General features: G+C 46.5%; 1 protein-coding gene across 1 annotated transcript in view; it reads left to right on the top strand.

The window, feature by feature from the left end:
• Positions 1–21,463, top strand: part of LOC123354951 (putative bifunctional UDP-N-acetylglucosamine transferase and deubiquitinase ALG13) — a 48,976-nt gene that overhangs the window by 24,449 nt on the left and 3,064 nt on the right. Inside the window, exons 16-17 of the mRNA XM_044997367.1 lie at positions 15,137–15,308; positions 19,873–19,998. Of these exons, the coding sequence (XP_044853302.1) occupies positions 15,137–15,308; positions 19,873–19,998 (298 nt within the window). The remainder of the gene's footprint in view (positions 1–15,136; positions 15,309–19,872; positions 19,999–21,463) is intronic.

Here is a 21,463-nt window from a genome sequence, read left to right as displayed (position 1 = left end):
CCTTCCGGTTGGTAAGAGTTGGACTCTCCCATATTACACACAGTGAATGTAAAACAATCGTTTATGATCGCTCAAGTTTTTTGAAGGATTAGATTTAATGCTCTTGTTTCAATTAATTTTGCCCATGCCTTCCAGATCCAAACTGTGAAACTCCAACAGTATTTAGTTCAGCAGAGACTACAGCAAACTTGATAAACTTTAGTCACTGTTTGGATTAGGCTTCCTAGAGACACATAACATCCTTCAAAGTACTTGGCCCTGGAAGCAAGCTTAGGCCTGGTTTACACTACTCTGTTATTTCGAAAAAATGATTCCGTCCACATGATCAAATGATTTTTTCAATGTAAAGGGCTCTTTAATTCGATTTCTGTAATCCACCTCAGCAAGTGGAGCAGCACTTAAATTGAGATCACAATCCCGGGTTAAAGGTATTGTGGACACAATTCGACATTATTGGCCTCCGCTATCCCAGGATGCTCCCTCGTAACCGCTCTGGACGATACTCTGAACTCCAATGCACTAGCCAGGTGGGCAGGAAAAGCCCTGGGAACGTTTTGAATTTAATTTCCTGTTTGGTCACCAGCAGCACAGGTGTCCATCAGCGCAGTCCACCATCACAAGAGATCACGCATTCGCGGACAAGCTCCAGTGTGGTCCAAACGGGAGGTACTGGATCTCATCGCATGCTGGGGAGCTGAGTCTGTTATGGCAGAACTACTTTCCAAAAAAAAGAACGCAAATACCTACGCTAAAGTCTCCAGGGTCGTGATGGAAAGAGGCTACTCCAGGGAGACAGAGCAGTGTCGTACAAAAATCAAGGAGCTCAGGCAAGCGTACCAAAAAGCCAGGGAGGCAAACGGGCGCTCTGGGTCACAGCCCCATACATTCCGCTTTTACCGTGAGCTCCATGCAATTATGGGGGGTGATGCCACCACGACCCCACCACTGTCCGTGGACACCTGCAAGGCGGGAGTTGCACGGAGCGAGAAGGAAGAGACATTGCGGGATGAAGAGAACGGTGCACAGGCAGCAAGTGGGGAATCCGTTTTCCCCCCAGCCAGGAACTATTCTTAACGCTGGAGCCAATAGCCTCCCCTCACTCCCAAGGCAGGCTCCTGTTCCATGACCCTGGAGAAGGTACTTCTGGTGAGTGAGAGCCTGATCAGAGCCACGTGGCGGGGGGTGGTGGTTGTTGTGTGAAGTGATCATTCCAGAGAGCCCGCAGCCCCTCCTTTTCTATGGCGAACCCACCAGGCATTGCTTGGTATGGGAAAGGGGGCCCGGCAGTGTGAAAGCATTGAAATGAATGTAGAAGAAGCAGAACCCCGTGTGCCCCTAGGCTGCCTGCAAGCTGAATTCTCTTGCCCGGCCGTGTGTGATGCCTTCCTCATACCAAAGTGCCCCCTTTGTTCTCTGCAATGTATTTTTTAAAATACTACCCTCCCTTTTTCTCCTCTCGCAGGGGCCACGTTGAAACGTTTGCACCTCTCTACTCCATCCCAGAGGTTGGTCCAGATTAGAAGATGGAAAAAACGAACTTGGGGCGACATGTTCGCCGAGCTCATGCAGTCCTCCCGCACTGATAGGGCCCAGCTGAATGCGTGGATAAAGCATTACAGCCACACAGAGAGGATGGACACGTGCGATGAGAGCAGGCAGGACGCTATGCTCAAGCTCATGGGGGAGCAAACTGACATGCTCCGCTGTATGATGGATCTAATGCAGGAAAGGCAGCAACACTGCAGACTGCTACTGCAGCCCCTGTATAACCACCCTCCCTCCTCCCCAAGTTCCATAGCCTCCTCACCCAGACACCCAAGAACATGTGAGGGGAGGCTACGGGGACCCACACACTCACCCCAGAGGATCGCCCACGTACCAGAAAGCTGGGATATGCGAACTTTTGATTTGGTTTCTGGACTTCAATACATTGTGCATCAAATAAAGAACAGTTTTTAAACAATTTTGACTTTAGTTCCTTTCTCTCATATAATATACATATGGTGTAGGTAACTTCAAGAGAAATAAACACAACTGTCACACTGTACCCTGGCCAGTCAGGAAACTGGCTTTCAAAGCTTCTCTGAGGCGCAGCACTTCCTGGTGTGCTCTTCTAATCGCTCTGTTGTCTGGCCGAAATTGGCAGCCAGACGAGTTGCCTCAACCTCCCACCCTGCTATAGAAGTCTCCCTCTTACTCTCACAGATATTGTGGAGCACACAACAAGCAGCAATTACAATTGGAATATTGGTTGTGCTGAGATCTAACTGAGTCAGTAAAAGCAGCAAAGAGTCCTGTGGCAACTTATAGACTAACAGACGTATTGGAGCAGGAGCTTTCGTGGGTGCACTCTCCACTTCATTGGATGCATCCACGTGAATACCCATGAAAGCTCATGCTCCAATACATCTGTTAGTCTATAAGGTGCCACAGGACTCTGCTGCTTTTACAGATCCAGACTAACATGGCTACCCCTCTGATATGAGTCAGTAAACTGCGCCAGCACCCTTTCAAACATCCAAAAGCACACTCTACCACCATTCTGCACTTGCTCAGCCCAGAGTTGAACTGCTCCTTACTACTGGCCATGGGGCCTGTGTACGGCTTCATGAGCCATGGCATTAAGGGGTAGGCTGGGTCCCTGAGGATAACGATAGGCATTTCAACATGCCCAACAGTAATTTTCTGGTCTAGAAAGTAAGTCCCTTCCTGCAGCTGTTCAAACAGACCAGAGTTCCTGAAGATGCGAGCATCATGCACCTTTCCCGGCCATCCCACGTTGATGTTGGTGAAACGTCCCTTGTGATCCACCAGTGCTTGCAGCACCATGGAAAAGTATCCCTTGCAGTTTATGTACTGGTCACCCCAGTGTCCCGGGGCCAAGATGGGGATATGCATTCCATCTATCGCCCCACCGCAGTTAGGGAACCCCAGCGCATTAAAGCCATCCACAGTGGCCTGCACATTTTCCAAAGTCACTATCCTTGATAGCAGCTGCTCAATGACTGCGTTGGCTATTTGCAGCACAACAGCCCCTACAGTAGATTTGCCTACTCCAAACTGATTCCTGACTGACTGGTAGCTATCAGGCATTGCAAGCTTCCACAGAGCTATGGTCACTCACTTCTCAACGGTCAGGGCTGCTCTCATTTTGATGTCTTTGCGCTTCAGGGCAGGGGACAGCAAGTCACAAAGTTCCATGAAAGTGGCCCTACGCATACAAAAGTTTCGCAGCCACTGGGAATCTTCCCAGACCCACAACACTATGCGGTCCCACCAGTCTGTACTTGTTTCCTGGGCCCAGAATCGGCGTTCCATGGCATGAACCTGGCCCAATGCCACCATGATCTCCCAATCGCCACAGGCCGTGCATCTAGGAACGTCTGTGTCCATGTCCTCATCAGTATAGTAATCGCACTGTCATCACTTCCTCGCCCAGTTTTGCAGGTACTGAACATACTGCTGGATAATGCACGAGGTATTTACAATGGGCAAAACTGCAGCAGAGATCTGAGTGGGCTCTGTGTTTGCTGCACAATGGTGCCTGCATGGGTAATCCTTGAAAAAGGGTGCGAAATGAGCTGTTTGATTCAAGATGGCCGCTAAAAGGCGGTAAATGGTTGTCTTCTGTAGCTTCCATGGGAGGCGAGGACAGCTTCCGCCTCTTTCTCCAGATTGTCTGTGAGGCTCCGTTCACGATGGGCGAGTAACAGCAGGGAATGGTTGCCTTCAGTAGCTTCCACAGGAGCCCAGGACCGACAACACGGAAAAAGCGGCGAGAGCAGAGTTTGCGGCGGAAGCTGTGTGGCTCTGTTCACGATGGCCAAGAAATGGTGGGAAATGGTTAGATGAAAGAGGAGAGGACATTCAAAGTGGATTCGACATACCAGGAGACAGGCTGTGTACTGTGCTGCACTGTCTGCTGGCAGCATGGCGTCTGCCGTAGCTTTCACAGAGGAAGGAGCGAGTGATGGCACACACCCAGAAAAACCCACAAGAATGTTTTTGCCCCATCATGCACTGGGAGATTAACCCACAATTCCAATGGGCAGCAGAGACTGCAGGAACTGTGAGATAGCTTCCCCAGTGCAACGCTCCTCCATTCGATGCTAGCCTCGGTACTGTGGATGCACTCTGCTGAATTCACGTGCTTTAGTGGGGCACATAACATCGAATGTGTGAGCTTGATTCAGGAAATTAAAATAAAATAACTTTGAATTTCGTACTGTAGACATACCCTTAGTGTAGATGCTCAGGGGTGGTTTTCAGGAGGAAGGAATAATAGTTCCATTTCTATTTCACATTTCTCCCACTCCCCACCCCTTCCAGCTACATAGTGAATGCTTGGCTCTGAAGGGGATCCTGTTGAAATGTGACCTCATTACAGTATCATTGTAAGGTTGGTCTTTAAATGAGTCCACAGTGCTTATCAAGTATACACACATCCTGGTGGTGGCTTTTACAGTCTGAATTTTGTTTGTAAGAGTTCTGCTCCATGTCTGTCTTCACACTTTTGTGGGGAGAAGGGAGGTGGAAAACCATCTATGTTCTTTGTAAAGCCCTGAATCTCCCCACTCCTAGTTCTGTTTGATGTACTACTCTGCAAGTCTCACACCAGTGTATGCTAGCCTTCAGAGACAGGACTGGACCAGACCTTGCCTTGGAAATCAGTCAGTTTGTTAATGGGCTTGGAGAGGCTACTGTTTAGTAAAACATGGTGTTTTTTCTTCTCCACCCCATGCCCCTGCAGCTTGCTGGTCCAGAGATCAGGTACAGGGACTCGTCACTTAAAGTCATCCCGGTTAACGTCGTTTCGTTGTTACGTTGCTGATCAATTAGGGAACATACTTGTTTAAAGTTGTGCAATTCTCCAATCTAACATCCTTTGGCAGCTGCCTGCTTTGTCCACTGCTTGCAGGAAGAGCAGCCCGTTGCCAGTAGCTGGTGGGTAGTTGGAATCAGGGTGCCCAGCCCCTCCCTGATCAGCTCCCCGCTCCCCTAAGTTCGCTGTGCAGCAGCCACCCAGAAGGCGATCAGTTACCGGCAGTTCAGCTGTCCCTCCCCCGCTGCCATGTGCTGCTCCTGCCCTCTGCCTTGGAGCTGCTGTCGGAGAAAAAACAAGTTCTCACTCTCTGGGTGCAGCAACTCAGATACTTTATTCTCTCTAAAAGTAGCAAAGAGTCCTATGGCACCTTATAGACTAACAGATGTATTGGAACATGAGCTTTCATGGGTGAATACCCACTTCATTGGATGCATGCGTCTGATGAAGTGGGTATTCACCCATGAAAGCTCATGCTCCAATACGTCTGTTAGTCTATAAAGTGCCACAGGGCTCTTTGCTGCTTTTACAGATCCAGACTAACGCAGCGACCCCTCTGATCCTTTATTTTCTCTAGCCTTTGCGTAGAGGGAGAGCACTAAACAGGTCTCTCTCCAGGTAAACAGTTCAGCAAGCATGTATACCTTTGTTACAGACAACAATGAGCAACAGCTGCAGTTTGTTTAGACATAGGTCATTCTGATATCTTATTGTTCTCACTTCTATTTAGCCTCTAGTCTACATTCCATACTTATCTAACACAAGGCTGCAACATCTTCTGCCACAGTTCTTTCCCCCTCGCCTCACACAATCTTCGCTTCTACAAGTCTCGCGTTAGTAGGGTTACAGCTTAGCCTAACTCTTGCTCAGAGAGGGGACTGTTTGCATGGAAATCCCCTTCAAATCCCTCGTCAGTTCTTTCTCCACTTCCAGACACACCCCTTTTGTGCTTCTAGCACAACAAACATTCTTAAATCTCTATTTGCATCAGGTCTTGCATTTCAGATTCTACATCAAATGCGTCAACCTTCAGGGTTTGATTGGATGCAATAACAATGCATAATTAGCATGGACATGAAAGGTATTACTATTATCACGTCCTTTACAACAACAGTAACATAATCCTACACTAAACAACAATAATAAAAACATTCCCATTCCCATTGTAATAATATAGTGGGGTTGCTGTACAACCTTAATTACAAAACACAATCCATTATACTTAATACAGAAAATAAACACTATAGACTGTATAAAGAACATATTTCTCAACTTAAGATACGTTTTGAAACATATGACTTTGCCCTTGTAATTCAGAGATTCTCTGAACGTCTGGTAGCAGCGAAAGCAAATTTTGAAGCTGGCCAGATACCAGGGTAGTCCAGTTAAAGGGTATCTGAAACCTAAGGGCTAATTATAGAATTCTAGCTGCAGGCCAATAAATAATATGATTGCCTGCAGCGGTGATGAGATTAAAATGTATATGTTGCAACATAGTGGCCTCAACAAGCACACAACTGTCATTAGCTTGGAAAAGTAGGTGTCCTGTCAGGGTAGTTCCTTGTTCCCCACCCTCCCAACAAACACTGGCATGAACAGTGACAACTTCCCCTGGCTTCAGTTTACGTACACACTGAAGTTGGGGGGGGGATTCTAAGGGCCAAAATATCCATTGAGTCCCTATTCCTTTCTAAATGGTGGGTATTATTCTAGGGGCATTGACTATAAATCAATTAGGCATACCAGGAGCTCTGATTTCCCAGATGTCATGTTGAATAATCCAGTCCCACATGCATCCTCCCCACAGACCTGGCAGGATTTAGTATGTGAGATAAAGTGGATAAGGAAAAGTTATTTACTTATTCCCATAATACAAGAACTAGGGGTGACCAAATGAAAATAGGCTGCAGGTTTAAAACAAATAAAAGGAAGTTCTTCTTCACGCAGCGCACAGTCAACTTGTGGAACTCCTTACCTGAGGAGATTGTGAAGGCTAGGACTATAACAATGTTTAAAAGGGAACTGGATAAAATTCATGGTGGCTAAGTCCATAAATGGCTATTAGCCAGGATGGGTAAGAATGGTGTCCCTAGCCTCAGTTCGTCAGAGGATGGAGATGGATGGCAGGAGAGAGATCACTTGATCATTGCCTGTTAGGTTCACTCCCTCTGGGGCACCTGGAATTGGCCACTGTCAGTAGACAGATATTGGGCTAGATGGACCTTTGGTCTGACCCAGTACAGCCGTTCTTATGAGAGCCCACACGCCTCCTACCAGCCCATATGTACTTTCACCCAGAAGATCTCCAAGTATGTCTCTATGGCCACAGATCAGATGGTACTCCTGAGGTATCTGTAAGGGCAGTGGGCCACACCTCATGCTTGAGATCACTCCAAAGGGCTGTTATAGCTGGTCATTCAGGAAATCTTAGATTCTGAGCAAGCCAGCTCCCACTGCAATGCCTTCCCAGCCTCAGTGTTATTCAATACCATCTCTGTTAGAGCATCTGGGTCATTGAACTAAGGACAGAATAACATGTAGCTCACCCACTCCAGCCTGTACTTGGGTTAACTGTGCCCCAGTATTCCCAGGAGGTCTCCCATCCAAGTACTAACCAGGCCCAACCCTGCTTAGCTTCTAAGATCAGCCAAGATGGGGCATGTTCAGGGTGGTATGGCTATTGGGGTATAGCAGCTGTATGGCATTGTCTGTATTTGGATGTGTTACAGGGGTAATAATGTAATGGAGGAAATGGGGGGGGGGCCAGTGGTAACAAGGTGCCTTTGATATTTGTCATTTAAAATCCAATTAGGGAGGGTACTACATGCTGAAGGTACTATAAACCCCAAAATCCAATCAATGCCACATTCCCAAGCAGGGGTCCCACAAGTTTCTTCCTGCCAGTGTATAATTCTTTGTCTGTTCACCAGGGTCAGTTCTTAATGTCTTTTGTAGGCAGGAATTCCTGGACTTTGGCAATTTCAGCGGAGTGAGTGTTCCTTCTTCTTTCCTGAAGCAATTGTGGCTCAGCATCATACAGGGGAGAGGTTACCAGCACAGCACCCTGCAGTGGTTTGGTTTCCGTAGTAAATACTGAATGCAAGTTAGCTCTGTCAGTGGATAAAGGAGAGGTTACCAGCACATCACCTTGTCCTTTTCTCCTGTGGTTCAGAAAGAGGAAAAGAAACACGAGAAGGAGAGACAGGCTGATCAGTAGTAGGAGTGGAATTATCTCAAGGCGGAGGGGCCTTTTGGCCATGAGACACATGGGTCCAGGCAGTCGGAGCTTGGCACTTCACAGTGGTGTTGGTAGTCAGCCTGAATTGGTAAGGGCCTTTCCAGCTCGGAGCCAGAGCAGTCTTTTTTTGATGGACCTTTACATAGATCCAGTCTCCTGGTTCCAAGGAGTGGCAGGGCTGCTAGGGTCTTTGGGTAGCGCTTCTTTACCTGTGAGAAAAGAAACCTAACACATTTCATTAGTGCCTGGCAGTGTTTGCAGATTTTACAGCTGCTTGGGCACGTTCAAGCCCCCCCCCCCACTTTTCTTGGTTGTCAGCCAAGCCTTAGCTGTGAGCAGTGTCCTTGAGTGGGGCCAGCATCTTATCTTTGGACTGAGCATACTAGCTATTTTGTTTTCAGTTAATTCATTCTGTTCTTTTTTCCTTCTCCCCTTTATTGGCTTCTTTTAACCTACAAAGGAAACTTCCGCTCTTCACTCATACACCTTTTCCCAACCATGAACACATAAACATTGCCATTATACAGTACATTAGTCTTATTATTCAATGTATGCCACATATACCCTTCCACTAAAATAACTTTATTACAGAGCTTTGGAGCAACAAGCCAGGACAAGCACACCCACTTTTGAGGAGTCCACTGGGTACAACCTCTGGTGTCCAATAGCTTCCCACCCTCCCCAGCCCTCTAGCTAGAAATCTGAGGTAGCCAGAAGGATTCCATGTGCAATGTGGGGAGTGAGTTAACCTTTCATGTCCTTGCTTCCAAAGACTGTTGGTATGCAAATTGTAACAAGATTTTTTTTCAATTAAAAGATCTGGCCAATGAAGTTTCTTTTTCTTACTTAAGCAAATGTATTAGACTTTAGTATATCACATTTTCCTGATATTATCCAAACACTTTGTATTCCAAATTGAATAAAACAAGTATCTGCTTTTTGATTTAACCCTTCTATTTGATTTTAAACTAGACTGTCCTATGAAAATATTAAACACAACAATTCTGGCCACGAGACAAACACCGCAAGACAGGATATAGAACACAGAACACAATTCCTATTGTGCTAGTAAATGCATGGTACGTTGAATGCTGTTCAGCTGGCATCAGTTTTCTCTGATTATCTGAAAGACAGAAAAACAGAGGTCTACCCCTTCTGGGAAGTCAGTCATTGCTTAAAATATACAAATACCTTTGTTGATTTCAGGCAAAACAGAGGAATTACCCCATATTTTCTTGTATTGGTTTCATAGGCAGCCCAGGTTTCAGTGGCTCCTACCATATCAGTTAGATAATTTGCATTAATACTGATGTTTTCTGGCTTGCTTCTGGATCCAAAGCTATCCACAGCTTAAAGACTCTTACTTAAAAGAGACACATTTGATGCTGCCAGAATTTTGATTGCCTTTTACTTTTAACTCCTGCTTTCAAAACACACAACGATCTGAAAGAAAACACCACTTAGTGTAGCCCCATAGAGCCTAATAGGATTTGAATTAAGTAAAACTGTATATTACATTTCTTTAGTTAATTCAGCTAAATCATTCATAGCCAAATGATTGCAGCCAAATGATTTCTGTGCCTGGATTTGTTTACAAACGTTTCAAAGACACCAAGAATTTTCCTCTTTAGCATTTTACAAAGTTCAACTGCTTGATTCCCTCTAGCAACTACAGAGTTAACTTCTCACTCTTTCCTTAAATCACTTGCTTATCTCCCAAAAGGACACCCGATCAACTCAGATTTTACCATTCCAAAGATTGTTCCAGGGATTTAAGTTTCCCATTCCTGTACTTGCTTACTCCTTTTCTTTCACTATGCCCTCCAGGTTTCCAACCTGTTTTCCAATTTCTCTATCTGTTGCCTGCCCGCTTGGGCCCAATCCTGCTGTTCTCGCTGAACCGTCCCTTCCATGGGCACCGGTTTTGTTCCACTACCAGTTTAGCTAGGTTCAACTAGCCTGCACCCCCCGGTCTCTTCCCTTAAACATTCTTACTCACAAGGCTACCCAAGTCTTCCCTCGTGAGATTTGCCACCTGGGCAAAACGCATGGCCCATCGGCGTTTAACTATTCAGTTCCCTCTTTGTGGCAAACACCCTGCTGTTACGGCGTATGCTGAGCACAAATGGTTAAATTTTAACAAGTCCCTGCAGGACCGGTACTTGCTTAGCCAGTGCTTCCTTTTCTACCTGGAAGTCCTGTCACAAGGCCTGCAACTTGCCCTGGGTGTAGGTTTGATTTGCTGCCTGGTTCATGTTCGCTACGACTGGGGATAGATCCACCTGACACCCTTCCCAGTCAACTGGGGTGGAGAGAGGAATGCTAAACCCCTCTCCAGTTCTCAGACTTACTGTGGCTGAGTGGGCACACCTTTAATCATGCAATCCTCAACATAGAACACCAACAGTACCAAGCAAAGCAAACATAAAAATAACAAGGGCAAAACAAATAGATGGTGTAATTCTGCAGGGCTCCCCCCTACTCATTTTTTCACCAAACTGACAGATTCTGTTACCAATCTATCCCTCGTGTCAGGTGATCAGGCTGACACCACAGGATCATTGCGGGAAGATAAAGAAAACACACCATATGATTGAATTTTAAAGCTTTATTAATAAAATGGTAAAACAACAGCAGAGAGTGTTGGGAACGCTCCCACATTACTCAGGGGAAGAAAAACGTTAATGCCCCAAGCCCTAAGCCTCTTTCATACTCGCACACATACGTCTGGACTGGCCACGTCTGTGTATAATGTCCAGCAAAGGGGGGGGGGAGGTGGACGGGAGATTATCCTGTATACGGCTTGTCCAGAATCTCAAACATGCTTCCGCTCTTGGGAGGGCTGTTCTTTTACATCCTGGGGTCTCCTGCGGCCTTTCTTTCAGAGATTCCAGTCCAGGCCGGCTGCCTGTGGCTTCTTCTGTGTCACCAAGCCACACCGGCTCCAGGGTCGCAAAGGCACACTGTTGGGTCTCACTGGACAGCTAAGCGTTGCAAATGTAATCTCAGTCCTGCAATTTGTATTGCCTTTGGTTTGCCTCTGTCTATATTTTTTTCACAGCCAGCTGGGGCTGAAAGCAATTTTTTCTTTGTACTTGGCATGGTCTGCGTTGATTCTTCACCTTGAATGCAGAGCAGCTGTCTCTCTATCTCTGGGCCAAGCTGAATTTCAAATTAACCCGTTTCTTTCCTCAATAGACAAATTGCTCCCACTGTGTGTCAGAGGCTTTTTGGTGATTAAAAGCTCCTCTGAAATGTATGATCTTATCTAGATTGATTGAAGGTACCTTCTAGTGGGCATTGTTTAGATGGATTTTCACGCGTGTAAAGATTCCAATTGTCTAAATACCTGCAGGTTCTAGAACCATAATGTATGTACATGGAATATGCTGGGGTACCTTTAGGGGGTGAGAGGGAATGCTTACACTGCCCCCCCCCCATTTTCCAATCACACACACAGACACAGGGAGGGCACCCTGTCTGCTAGCAGCTCATAAACTAAGGGTATCACACCGCAGGTCACTCACACAGGAGAGGCTAACGAGGATGGCCACGACCCTCCTACACTTCCCTTCAGCAAAGAGCGTCGGCTAGTCTCAGAGAGACGGTGCCGCTTACTCTTGTTGCCTCACACGGAGAGGAAAGGGGAGGGAAGATGGGTTCACACAATCCTAGACCCAGGCAGGCCCCTTGCTGGATGATGCCAGGCAGAGGCAGCCCACCATGGGTCGGATCTTTCACCGATCCGCTAGGTGAAGTGACTGGGCTTGCGTTACAATATTACTGATCATGAGTCCACCAGCTTCACAGAATACTCTGGGCACCTTCCGGCGACTCTCATTCTCTCACTCACTCACTCACACACACATACACACAGTCTCTCTCTCCCTCCCCTCCTCCCCACTCCCAAAGCCTACCTTGCGTCCAGACTCAACACACTTTTCCCTTATCTGAGGCGGTCTAAACCCCTCTTGAGGCGGTAAAACCCCTTAGCACCGATGCATTAACCTAGCGCATTTCCCTTATGCATTAACCTTATTGAGGGTAGCAAAACAGTTCCCCAGCACCGCTCTGCATCTGATCCTGCTGCATAGTCAATAAGTTCAGATGGCGTAAGCCCAACAGAGACAGACAGCCCCATGGTCAGTCCTCCTCCAATACCCCAATAGAGATTTCAAAAGGTTTCTACCTCTGTTGTGGCACCATGGAGTTCGAAGGGGAACGATCCGTAGCAGCTGCTGTTGTCTCTGCAGGCGTTGCCGTCCCGGATGAGCCCCCAAATTGTCGGAGAAAAACAGAGTTCTCACTCTCATGTTGGGTGCAGCAAGTCAGATAATTTATTTTCTCTAGCAATTGCATGGAGGGAGAGAGCTAAACTGGTCTCTCTCCAGATAAACAATTCAGCAAGCATTTATACCTTTGTTACATACAATAATGAGCAACAGCTGCAGTTTGTTTAGACATAGGTCATCCTGATATCTTATTGTTCTCACCTCTATTTAGCCTCTACTCTACATTCCATACTTATCTAACACAAGGCCGCAACATCTTCTCCCACAGTTCTTTCCCCCTCGCCTCACACAATCTTCGCTTCTACAAGTCTCGCGTTAGTAGGGTTACAGCTAGCCTGACTCTTGCTCAGAGAGGGGACTGTTTGCATTGAAATCCCCTTCCAATCCCTGTCAGTCCTTGCTCTACTTCCACAGTGCTCCCCGAGACTCCTGCTTGCTGTGCGGAGGGGGCGGGAGGAAGAGGGGGGCTAATGTCAAGGTGCCCCCCCCCACTCCTCCACCCCGCTTACCCCATCTTCCATAGAGCAGGGTGGGAACAGGACAGGGCTTTGCTGGCAGCAGCTGCGATTTCAACAAGCTGATCTAATTAACAAGGCAGTGTACTTAAAAGGGAAATGTGCATATCTCTCCCCTCCCTCCATCCCTGCTGCCATCTAGAGTGTCAGAGTTAATCCTTGAGGGCTCAGCCAATTTCTCAGTAAGGCATTCCCTGGGACATATCCCACCCTCTGCCTCTTCCACCTCAACCAAGCTTCACAATCATCATCACTGTGTACCAGTATTAAATTGTTGGTTTAAAACTTATAGTGTGTGTGTGTGTGTGTGTGTGTGTATGTATTGTGGCAGAGCTCTGACCTTGCTCCCGTGGGTCCTGCACTTCTAGGTGGTTTATGTTAGCATCAGTAGCTCACTATGACCCTCCACGTAGCCTTCTCTCTCTAGGGCCAGGGTTACAGTCTACTGAGCCCTTTTCATCATAGGCTGCAAGGAGGTTGGTGAGAGAACTCCCACAGTCTCTGTTCAGCCTCCTGTCCTGACAGGGACCTGACGTCCCCTCCCAGGAGCTGTTCCTGTAGTGGTGGGTTGGGGGGAACCCAGGCCCGCCCTCTACTCCAGCTTCCAGCCCAGGGACCCTAATGGTAGCAGTTGTTGGCAGCCAACCTTTCACTGCCAGAGTTGTTACATTTCCCTGGTCCACTTCCCCACAGCTCTCCTGCTTCTCCCTTCTTCACCCTTACCTTAGGGCTCCTTTAACGATGGTTTGGGGGTGTCTTCAGTAACCAGCCCTTCAGCCGCACTTCCTCTCCCCTGCCTGACTGGTGTGAGCCCTTTTTATAGTATCAGCAGGGCCTTAATTAGAGTCAGGTGGTCACATTAGCTTAATGGCCTCACCTGACTCTTAGCAGGTTAATTGGAGTCAGGTGTTCTCATTAGCCTGGAGCAGCCCCTGCTCTGGTCAGTCAGGGAACAGAAAACTGTTAATCCAGTGGCCAGTATATCTGCCTTCTGCTATTCTGCTGTACCCAACTGGCCTGGGTCTATCACAATATATATATAATATAGTCTTTTGTCTGGTGAAAAAAAGTTCCCTGGAACCTAACCCCCTCATTTACATTAACTCTTATGGGGAAATTGGATTCACTTAACATCGTTTCGCTTAAAGTCGCATTTTTCAGGACCACAACTACAACATTAAGTGAGGAATTACTGTATAGAAGACTACTCTGCACCTGGCAATGCAGAGAGCAATTGTGAACTGGCCCGACTCCAGTTAATTGCGGGGAGGGGGGGTTAAGCAAACTGAAGGATCTTTGAGTATATTTTAGAAAATTAAAGAATAAGTAGAAGACTTTTGGGTTTCTGGCTCACACACCCTCCCCCGCTCCTTTCCCCCAGAAATCTTGTTGCTTCTCTACATTTTAAATACACTGTTTTGCTTTGAAATCTCTTCAGGGTGGAGGGACAGGTTCTGTCTCACCTCAAGATTCCCAGAAGGTAGTCTCAATCATAGACCATTAAGTCACATGTGACAATGAAAAGTTGAAAAATGAATGAAGGAAAAACTAAAATAACCCTTTCTGCTCTAAAGAGGTGGTCTGCCTACCTATGTTCACAGGGTTGGAGCTAAAGCCTACTTGCTTTATGATGAGAGTAGTCCCGTTGACGTTGATAGTCTTACTTGAGTCAGCGAGGAAGCAGTATTTGGCCTGAACTGCATTAAATTTACTTACATAATTTCCCCTCTGCCCCCCATCACACACACACACTCACTCACTGTTGCTGGAATAATTTTTTTAAAAAGAAATCACACAGTACTGTAGCTTTGCACTCGATTTAAACACTAGAAGTGAAGTGATATTGGTGATTACTCAATTGCTGCACGAATTCCTTTAGAATATATATGTGAACTCTCAGGGTAGCATCCCTGTGTAGTGCACGTATTGCGTTTGTTCGTTTAATATTATAAGCCCTCGTGGAGATGGTGGAGTTTTTTGCATAGTGTGTTATGATGTAAAATGCCATGTAGAATCCCAGCACAATGCAAATATTGATATCATTGAAATCAAAATGGGGATGGGGGGTCACTGGTCCATATTCTCTGCAGGATTTTAGGCTGGAATTGGACTCCTAATTCCTTTATGCTCCTCTGAGTATCTCAGCCTAAATAGATAGGAAAACTATCAGACCCAGGTAGTATTTCAGAGATGTGGGTTTCTTGGTTTTTTTTTGTTTTTTTAAATCAAAGTTGGCAGTGTATTGAAAACTCTCCTGGCTCTTTTGCAGGTGATGGAGAAATCTGCAGAGGTCTCAACCGCCTCTTGTGTTAATAATGCACCAGCAACAGTCTTTTCCTCCAGCGTGGCAACATCCACTCAAGACAATGTTACCACACCCATTCCCCCACAGACTGCAGTTCAGCCCATCCTGGAATCCCCTTCTTCTGCTAGGAGGCCAGGTAGAGAGTTAGATACAAAACTGTAAATTTCAGGTTCTACTCTTGTTCTTTCTCACTTCTCCCCCCACACGCAGATAAGTGCTTCGAGGTATTTCCATAGAATGTGGTTCACTTCGCTATGAACAGGGGCGGCTCTAGGAATTGTGCCGCCCCAAGTAGGGCGGCATGCCGCGGGGGGCGCTCTGGCAGTCGCCGGTCCCGCGGTTCCGGTGGACCTCCTGCAGATGTGCCTGCGGAGGGTCCGCTGGTCCCGCAGCTCCGGTGGACCTCCCGCAGGCATGCCAGTGGATGCTCCACTGAAGCCGCGGGACCAGCGGACCCTCCGCAGGCATGCCTGCGGGAGCTCCACCGGAGCTGCCTGCCACCATCCTGTGGCACGCCGCCCCAATCACGCGCTTGGTGCGCTGGGGTCTGGAGCCGGCCCTGGCTATGAATCTTTCTTACCCTCACTGCTGACTTTCCTCATATGGATCACATTTTGGAGGGAGCACTGACAAGCAAGGTTTACATCTCCTTGGGAGTCCCTCTTCAGCACAAACAAACATTGATGGCTCCCTAACTTGCATAGGAACCGCACCCATCTAGTCTGGTATCCTGTCTTAGACAGCAGCTGGTTCCAGATGCTTTATGGGAAGGTGTAGGTGCAGTGGGCAGATGTGGGTTAATCTGCCCCCAGCATCAGGTCCTATCCTTGTCTCTAATAGAGATTGGCTTAAGCCCTGAAGCACAAAGTTTAATATTGTTGCCTCAGCACAAGTGCCTAGCCGATATGCAAGGCTTGGCTGTAAGGAGTTGAAATTAGTGACATGGATCAGGTATTTCTTTGTGTACATTCTTTATAAATAGAGATTGCACCAATGTCCTGTTTTCCTGAGCACAACAGGAACAAAGCTGACACTTTGCTTGCTCACAATTTCCACACCTACCTTTCCAGCCAAGCACCTCTGTCTCTACTCCCCACAACTGCAGGATTCCTGCTCACTTCCTCATTTTTCTGCCTCTAGTACACACAGCTGCAACCGGTTAATGCCTGGGACACTGTACTTGCAATCAATCCCTAGGGAAATCCCTCATCCCACATGGGTTAGCTGCTTATTGGCCTAGTACCTCGTGTGGAGGGTTCCATTGGCTCCAGCTACCTAAATCCATAAAAGATCTTAATTGCTTTTTCCACTTGCTGCACTCTCAGCAAGTTTGCAGATGACACTAAACTGGGAGGAGTGGTAGATATGCTGGAGGGTAGGGATAGGATACAGAGAGACCTAGACAAATTAGAGGATTGGGCCAAAAGAAACCTGATGAGGTTCAGCAAGGACAAGTGCAGAGTCCCGCACTTAGGACGGAAGAATCCCATGGACTGCTACAGACTAGGGACCGAATGGCTAGGCAGTAGTTCTGCAGAAAAGCACCTAGGGGTTACAGTGGACGAGAAGCTGGATAGAAATCAACAGTGTGGCCTTGTTGCCAAGAAAGCTAACAGCATTTTGGGCTGTATAAGTAGGGGCATTGCCAGCAGATTGAGGGATGCGATCATTCCCCTCTATTCGACGTTGGTGAGGCCTCATCTGGAGTACTTTGTCCAGTTTTGGGCCCCACACTACAAGAAGGATGTGGATAAATTGGAGAGAGTCCAGCGGAGGGCAACAAAAATGATTAGGGGGCTGGAGCACATGACTTATGAGGAGAGGCTGACGGAACTGGGATTGTTTAGTCTGCAGAAGAGAAGAATGAGGAGGGATTTGATAGCTGCTTTTGGCTACCTGAAAGGGGGTTCCAAAGAGAATGGATCTAGACTGTTCTCAGTGGTACCTGATGACAGAACAAGGAGTAATGGTCTCAAGTTGCAGTGGGAGAGGTTTAAGTTGGATATTAGGAAAAAGTTTTTCACTAGGAGGATGGTGAAGCACTGGAATGGGTTATCTAGGGAAGTGGTGGAATCTCCTTCCTTAGAGGTTTTTAAGGTCAGGCTTGACAAAGCCCTGGCTGGGATGATTTACTTGGGAATTGGTCCTGCAGGGGGTTGGACCTCCTGAGGGCCCTTCCAACCCTGATATTCTATGATTCCATGATTTCAAGAAAGATGTGGAGAAACTGGAGAGGGTCCAGAGAAGAGCAATGAGAATGATTAAAGGTCTAGAGAACATGACCTATGAAGGAAGGCTGAAAGAATTGGGTTTGTTTAGTTTGGAAAAGAGAAGACTGAGAGGGGACATGATAGCAGTTTTCAGGTATCTAAAAGGGTGTCTGTGGCAGAGCTCTGACCTTGCTCCCGTGGGTCATAGAATCATAGAATCTCAGGGTTGGAAGGGACCTGAGGAGGTCATCTAGTCCAACCCCCTGCTCAAAGCAGGACCAAACCCAACTAAATCATCCCAGCCAGGGCTGGTAGGGCCGGCTCCAGACCCCAGCGTGCCAAGCGCGCGCTTGGGGCAGCATTTTGCCAGGAGGTCCACCAGAGCTGCGGGACCAGCGGACCCTCCGCAGGCACGTCTGCAAGAGGTCCCCCGGAGCCACGGGACCGGCGACTGCCAGAGCGCGCCCTTGGCGCGCCGCCCTGCTTGGGGCGGCGGAGTTCCTAGAGCCACCCCAGCTGGCTGAGATGACTTATTTGGGAATTGGTCCTGCTTTGAGCAGGGGGTTGGACTAGATGACCTCCTGAGGTCCCTTCCAACCCTGAGATTCTATGATTCATTTAGCCTGAATCTGCCCTCAGTCCTCGTCCCCAGCCAGCTCCCAAAACTGAAAACCCCTCCAGCCCCATCTCCCCTGCTGAGTTCCTTTCCCAGGCCAGGAGGTCACCTGATCTTTTTGTTCCCCCCCTTGCAGGGGGGAAGGGCCTGGCCATTAGTTGCCATGGAGACAGAGTGTCAGTGATTTATGCACACTGGCCTTTATCCCACCACCTAGAGACTTAAGAAATGCATAGGGGAAACTGAGGCACCCAGACAGTATTCAGAGGAAACATTAAGAACAGTCCAACTTTGTCACACCCATCCAAAGCTTTTATCCTAATTCTGGATAGTTTGATATCCATGTAAATGTCTGATCCCTCTTTGAACCTTGCTACTTCTTTGCCTCAGTGTCTTTCTGTGGCAATGAGTTCCACAGCCTAACTGTTCATTGTGGGACAAAATATTTTGTTTTTATGTTTTAAAGTTGTCACCTTTACCTTTTGTCCCCCCCCTTAAGTTATGAGACAAGGACAAGAGAAGTTCCTTAGCTACCTTCTCTAGAGCATTATTTTATACAGAGAACATTAATCGTATCCACTCTGTCAGCTGCTTTCTAAAATAAACAATCGGAATCTCTCCATATGAGAGTTTTTCCATGCGCTCAAATTTCCATACTCTCTAATTCCATTCACCGTCCATGGATTCTTACTTTTGTGCTAGTCTCCTTCCTTTTCCCCTCTCCCATACCAACCATCGCAATTCACAGGTCGTCGTTTTGGTTACATGATGGTTAAGTTACTTTATGTGATCACTGCATGCTTGCAGTTCTGATTACCACTGCGCTATGTGGGTTAGCCACTTGGTGGTGTTACAAATAAACTTATACAAACAAATAAACTGTTTGTTTCAAGGGGCCTGGGCCACTTGGAATCTAGTCAGTTTAAAAACGCTTATACAGTAATTTCAGCTACTGTCCCTACCCTGAACCTTGCAGTCATTTTTTGTGAGTTTCATAATCACACTTCCCTAACTCTTTAAAAAACTGCTGCTTATTTCCCACAGCCCTTGTGGCTGTGGGAAAACTAACTACAGTAGGGATAGCTCAGTGGTTTGAGCATTGGCCTGCTAAAGCCAGGGTTGTGAGTTCAATCTTTAGGGGGGTGGGTCTGGGGCAAAAATCAGTACTTGGTCCTGCTAATGAAGGCAGGGGGCTGGACTTGATGATGTTTCAAGGTCCCTTCCACTTATAGGAGATAGTTATATCTCCAATTATTACCTTTATAGTCAGCTTCACTTCTTCCCCTGCATAGTTATATCTCCAGTTATTAAAACTGACTATCTCCTAGAACTGGAAGGGACTTCAAAAGGTCATCAAGTCCAGCCCCCTGCCTTCACTAGCAGGACCAAGTACTGAGTTTTGCCCCAGATCCCTAAGTGGCCTCTTCAAGGATTGAGCTCACAACCTTGGGTTTAACAGGCCAATGCTCAAACCACTGAGCTATCCCTCCCTCCTTCCCTCACTTCCTTAAAGGTATTTAGGCACCTAACTTCCATTAGGAAGCCTTCAAATGCACAAAGGATACTGCAGAGATTTATCTTATGAATTTGTTTGTTAGTCATGTCTCTCGTCTTGACTGTAATGAGAGTAGGTAATACAGTTCAAACCAAAGGGAATTTAACTATGCAAACCATAAGACAAAAAGTGGGATTTTAAAAAATCCCAAAGACTTTTTAATTTGTCCAGAAGGAATGCTAAGTCCTTAGAACAGAAGCTGATAACTATACATTTAGAGAGTATGATGGCAGTTCATACTAACTGCACTGGCTAGTAGCTCACTTGTTTTAAAACCACTGAAAATCTGACTTGAGACTTTGATTTTTTTTTTACATAGTAGTGATTCCGCCAGTGCCATACCCATATCATCCAGCGCCCCCTCCCACTGTCAGCGAGGTGGGAGATAGTGGCAGCATTGCTCCGCCTTACTCCTACGATCCCAACGGCAGTGATCTACCTCAAGGTAAGAGGGATGCATTCTCTAACAGTGCACGCTCCAGATTGTATATCCTACAGCAGTGGTCTCCAACTTTTTTACAGCCAAGATCACTTTTTGAATTTCAGTGCAACCCAGGATCTGCCCTGACCTGCTCACTCCATTTCCCCCTCTCTCCCGCCCGTCGCTTACTCTCCGCCATCCTAACTCACTTTCCCCAGACTGGGGCAGGAGATTGGGGACCGGGAGAATGAAATGACAGGCTAATAGTGAAAATAGTGATGTCTGTGGAACACTGGAACAGCAGCAAATGCAGGGGGGAGGCAGTTTTTGTTTACAATGCTCTTTTAAGTGTACAGAAACCAGAATAATCTTCAGTAAAATATAGCCACAGTGTGACACCTGCCAGACAAGCAGCAGTGAGACTAGTGAGATTCATCTATAAGTACAAGACAGTAATAGTCACCAAGAATTTAGCGTCACCTTACAAGACCTCAAGAGATAGTTTTCTGGATAAGAATTTTACTAGTGCAGTCTCAGAGGATCTGTCTGGAATGCTAATGCAGGGAGTCCCGTCAACTTACTTTACACTTCTCGTTCCGGTGGAGTACCGGAGTCGATGGAAAGTGATCTCCAGTCCATTTAGCAGATCTTCACTAGACCCACTAAATTGACCCCCCTCCCTCCCTGGGTCGATCAATTGCCACAGCATCAATCCACGGAAAGTGTAGACATACCTTGAGAGTCAAGCAGAGGAATATCAGATAAATGGGATTCTACTGTACATGTACACCAGCCCTTCTTGCAGTTATCCCCCTTGCCCAAAGAAACAAGCTAGTTAATATGTAAAAACATTAATTGTTCATTTGAAATTACAGATCTTTAGGAAGTTTGAGGTCCACATTTTCTAAAAAGACTGTTTTAGGTGCCTTAAATGTTGGTTGCCCAATTTGACAAACTTCAACAGGCTTTGATTTTCAGAAAGTGTTTGTTTGAATCCTGAACCTCTGAAAATCAGGCCCTATTGAGTGCCCAGAATATCTAGTCCCTTTGGGAAATCTAGGCCATGGTAATTTCTACTTTAATATATTATCATTTGTTTTAAGGTTTGTAATAGCCGCTGATGGATTATAGTCATTCTATGAAGAACATAATTGAGCAAACAATTTATAGCAATACATTCATTTTAGTTTCTTATTAATGTTACTTGTTAATGTATTACTTGTCAAAATGGTTAATCCAGTTTTTATTGTGCTAAACTGCATAGATTGTTTACACATGTGCTAACTTTGAGACTATCACTTTTGAAAATAATTTGAGTCGGATTCTGAAATCTGTATTCTAAAAATGCATTCAGAAAAAGTAATGTTGTCCGATGAACAATTTTATTTTTATTCACTGACATAGTTTTAACAAGACCACAAACAGATGACTGTTTCTGGGTGGTTTTTTTGTCCACAATCCTTAATAATTATAGTATGTTTTCTAATTT

The sequence above is a fragment of the Mauremys mutica genome, chromosome 22 (genome assembly GCF_020497125.1).
Source record: "Mauremys mutica isolate MM-2020 ecotype Southern chromosome 22, ASM2049712v1, whole genome shotgun sequence".
In the NCBI taxonomy this organism is placed as follows: Eukaryota; Metazoa; Chordata; order Testudines; family Geoemydidae; genus Mauremys; species Mauremys mutica.
This window is presented reverse-complemented; position numbering and strand designations above follow the sequence as displayed.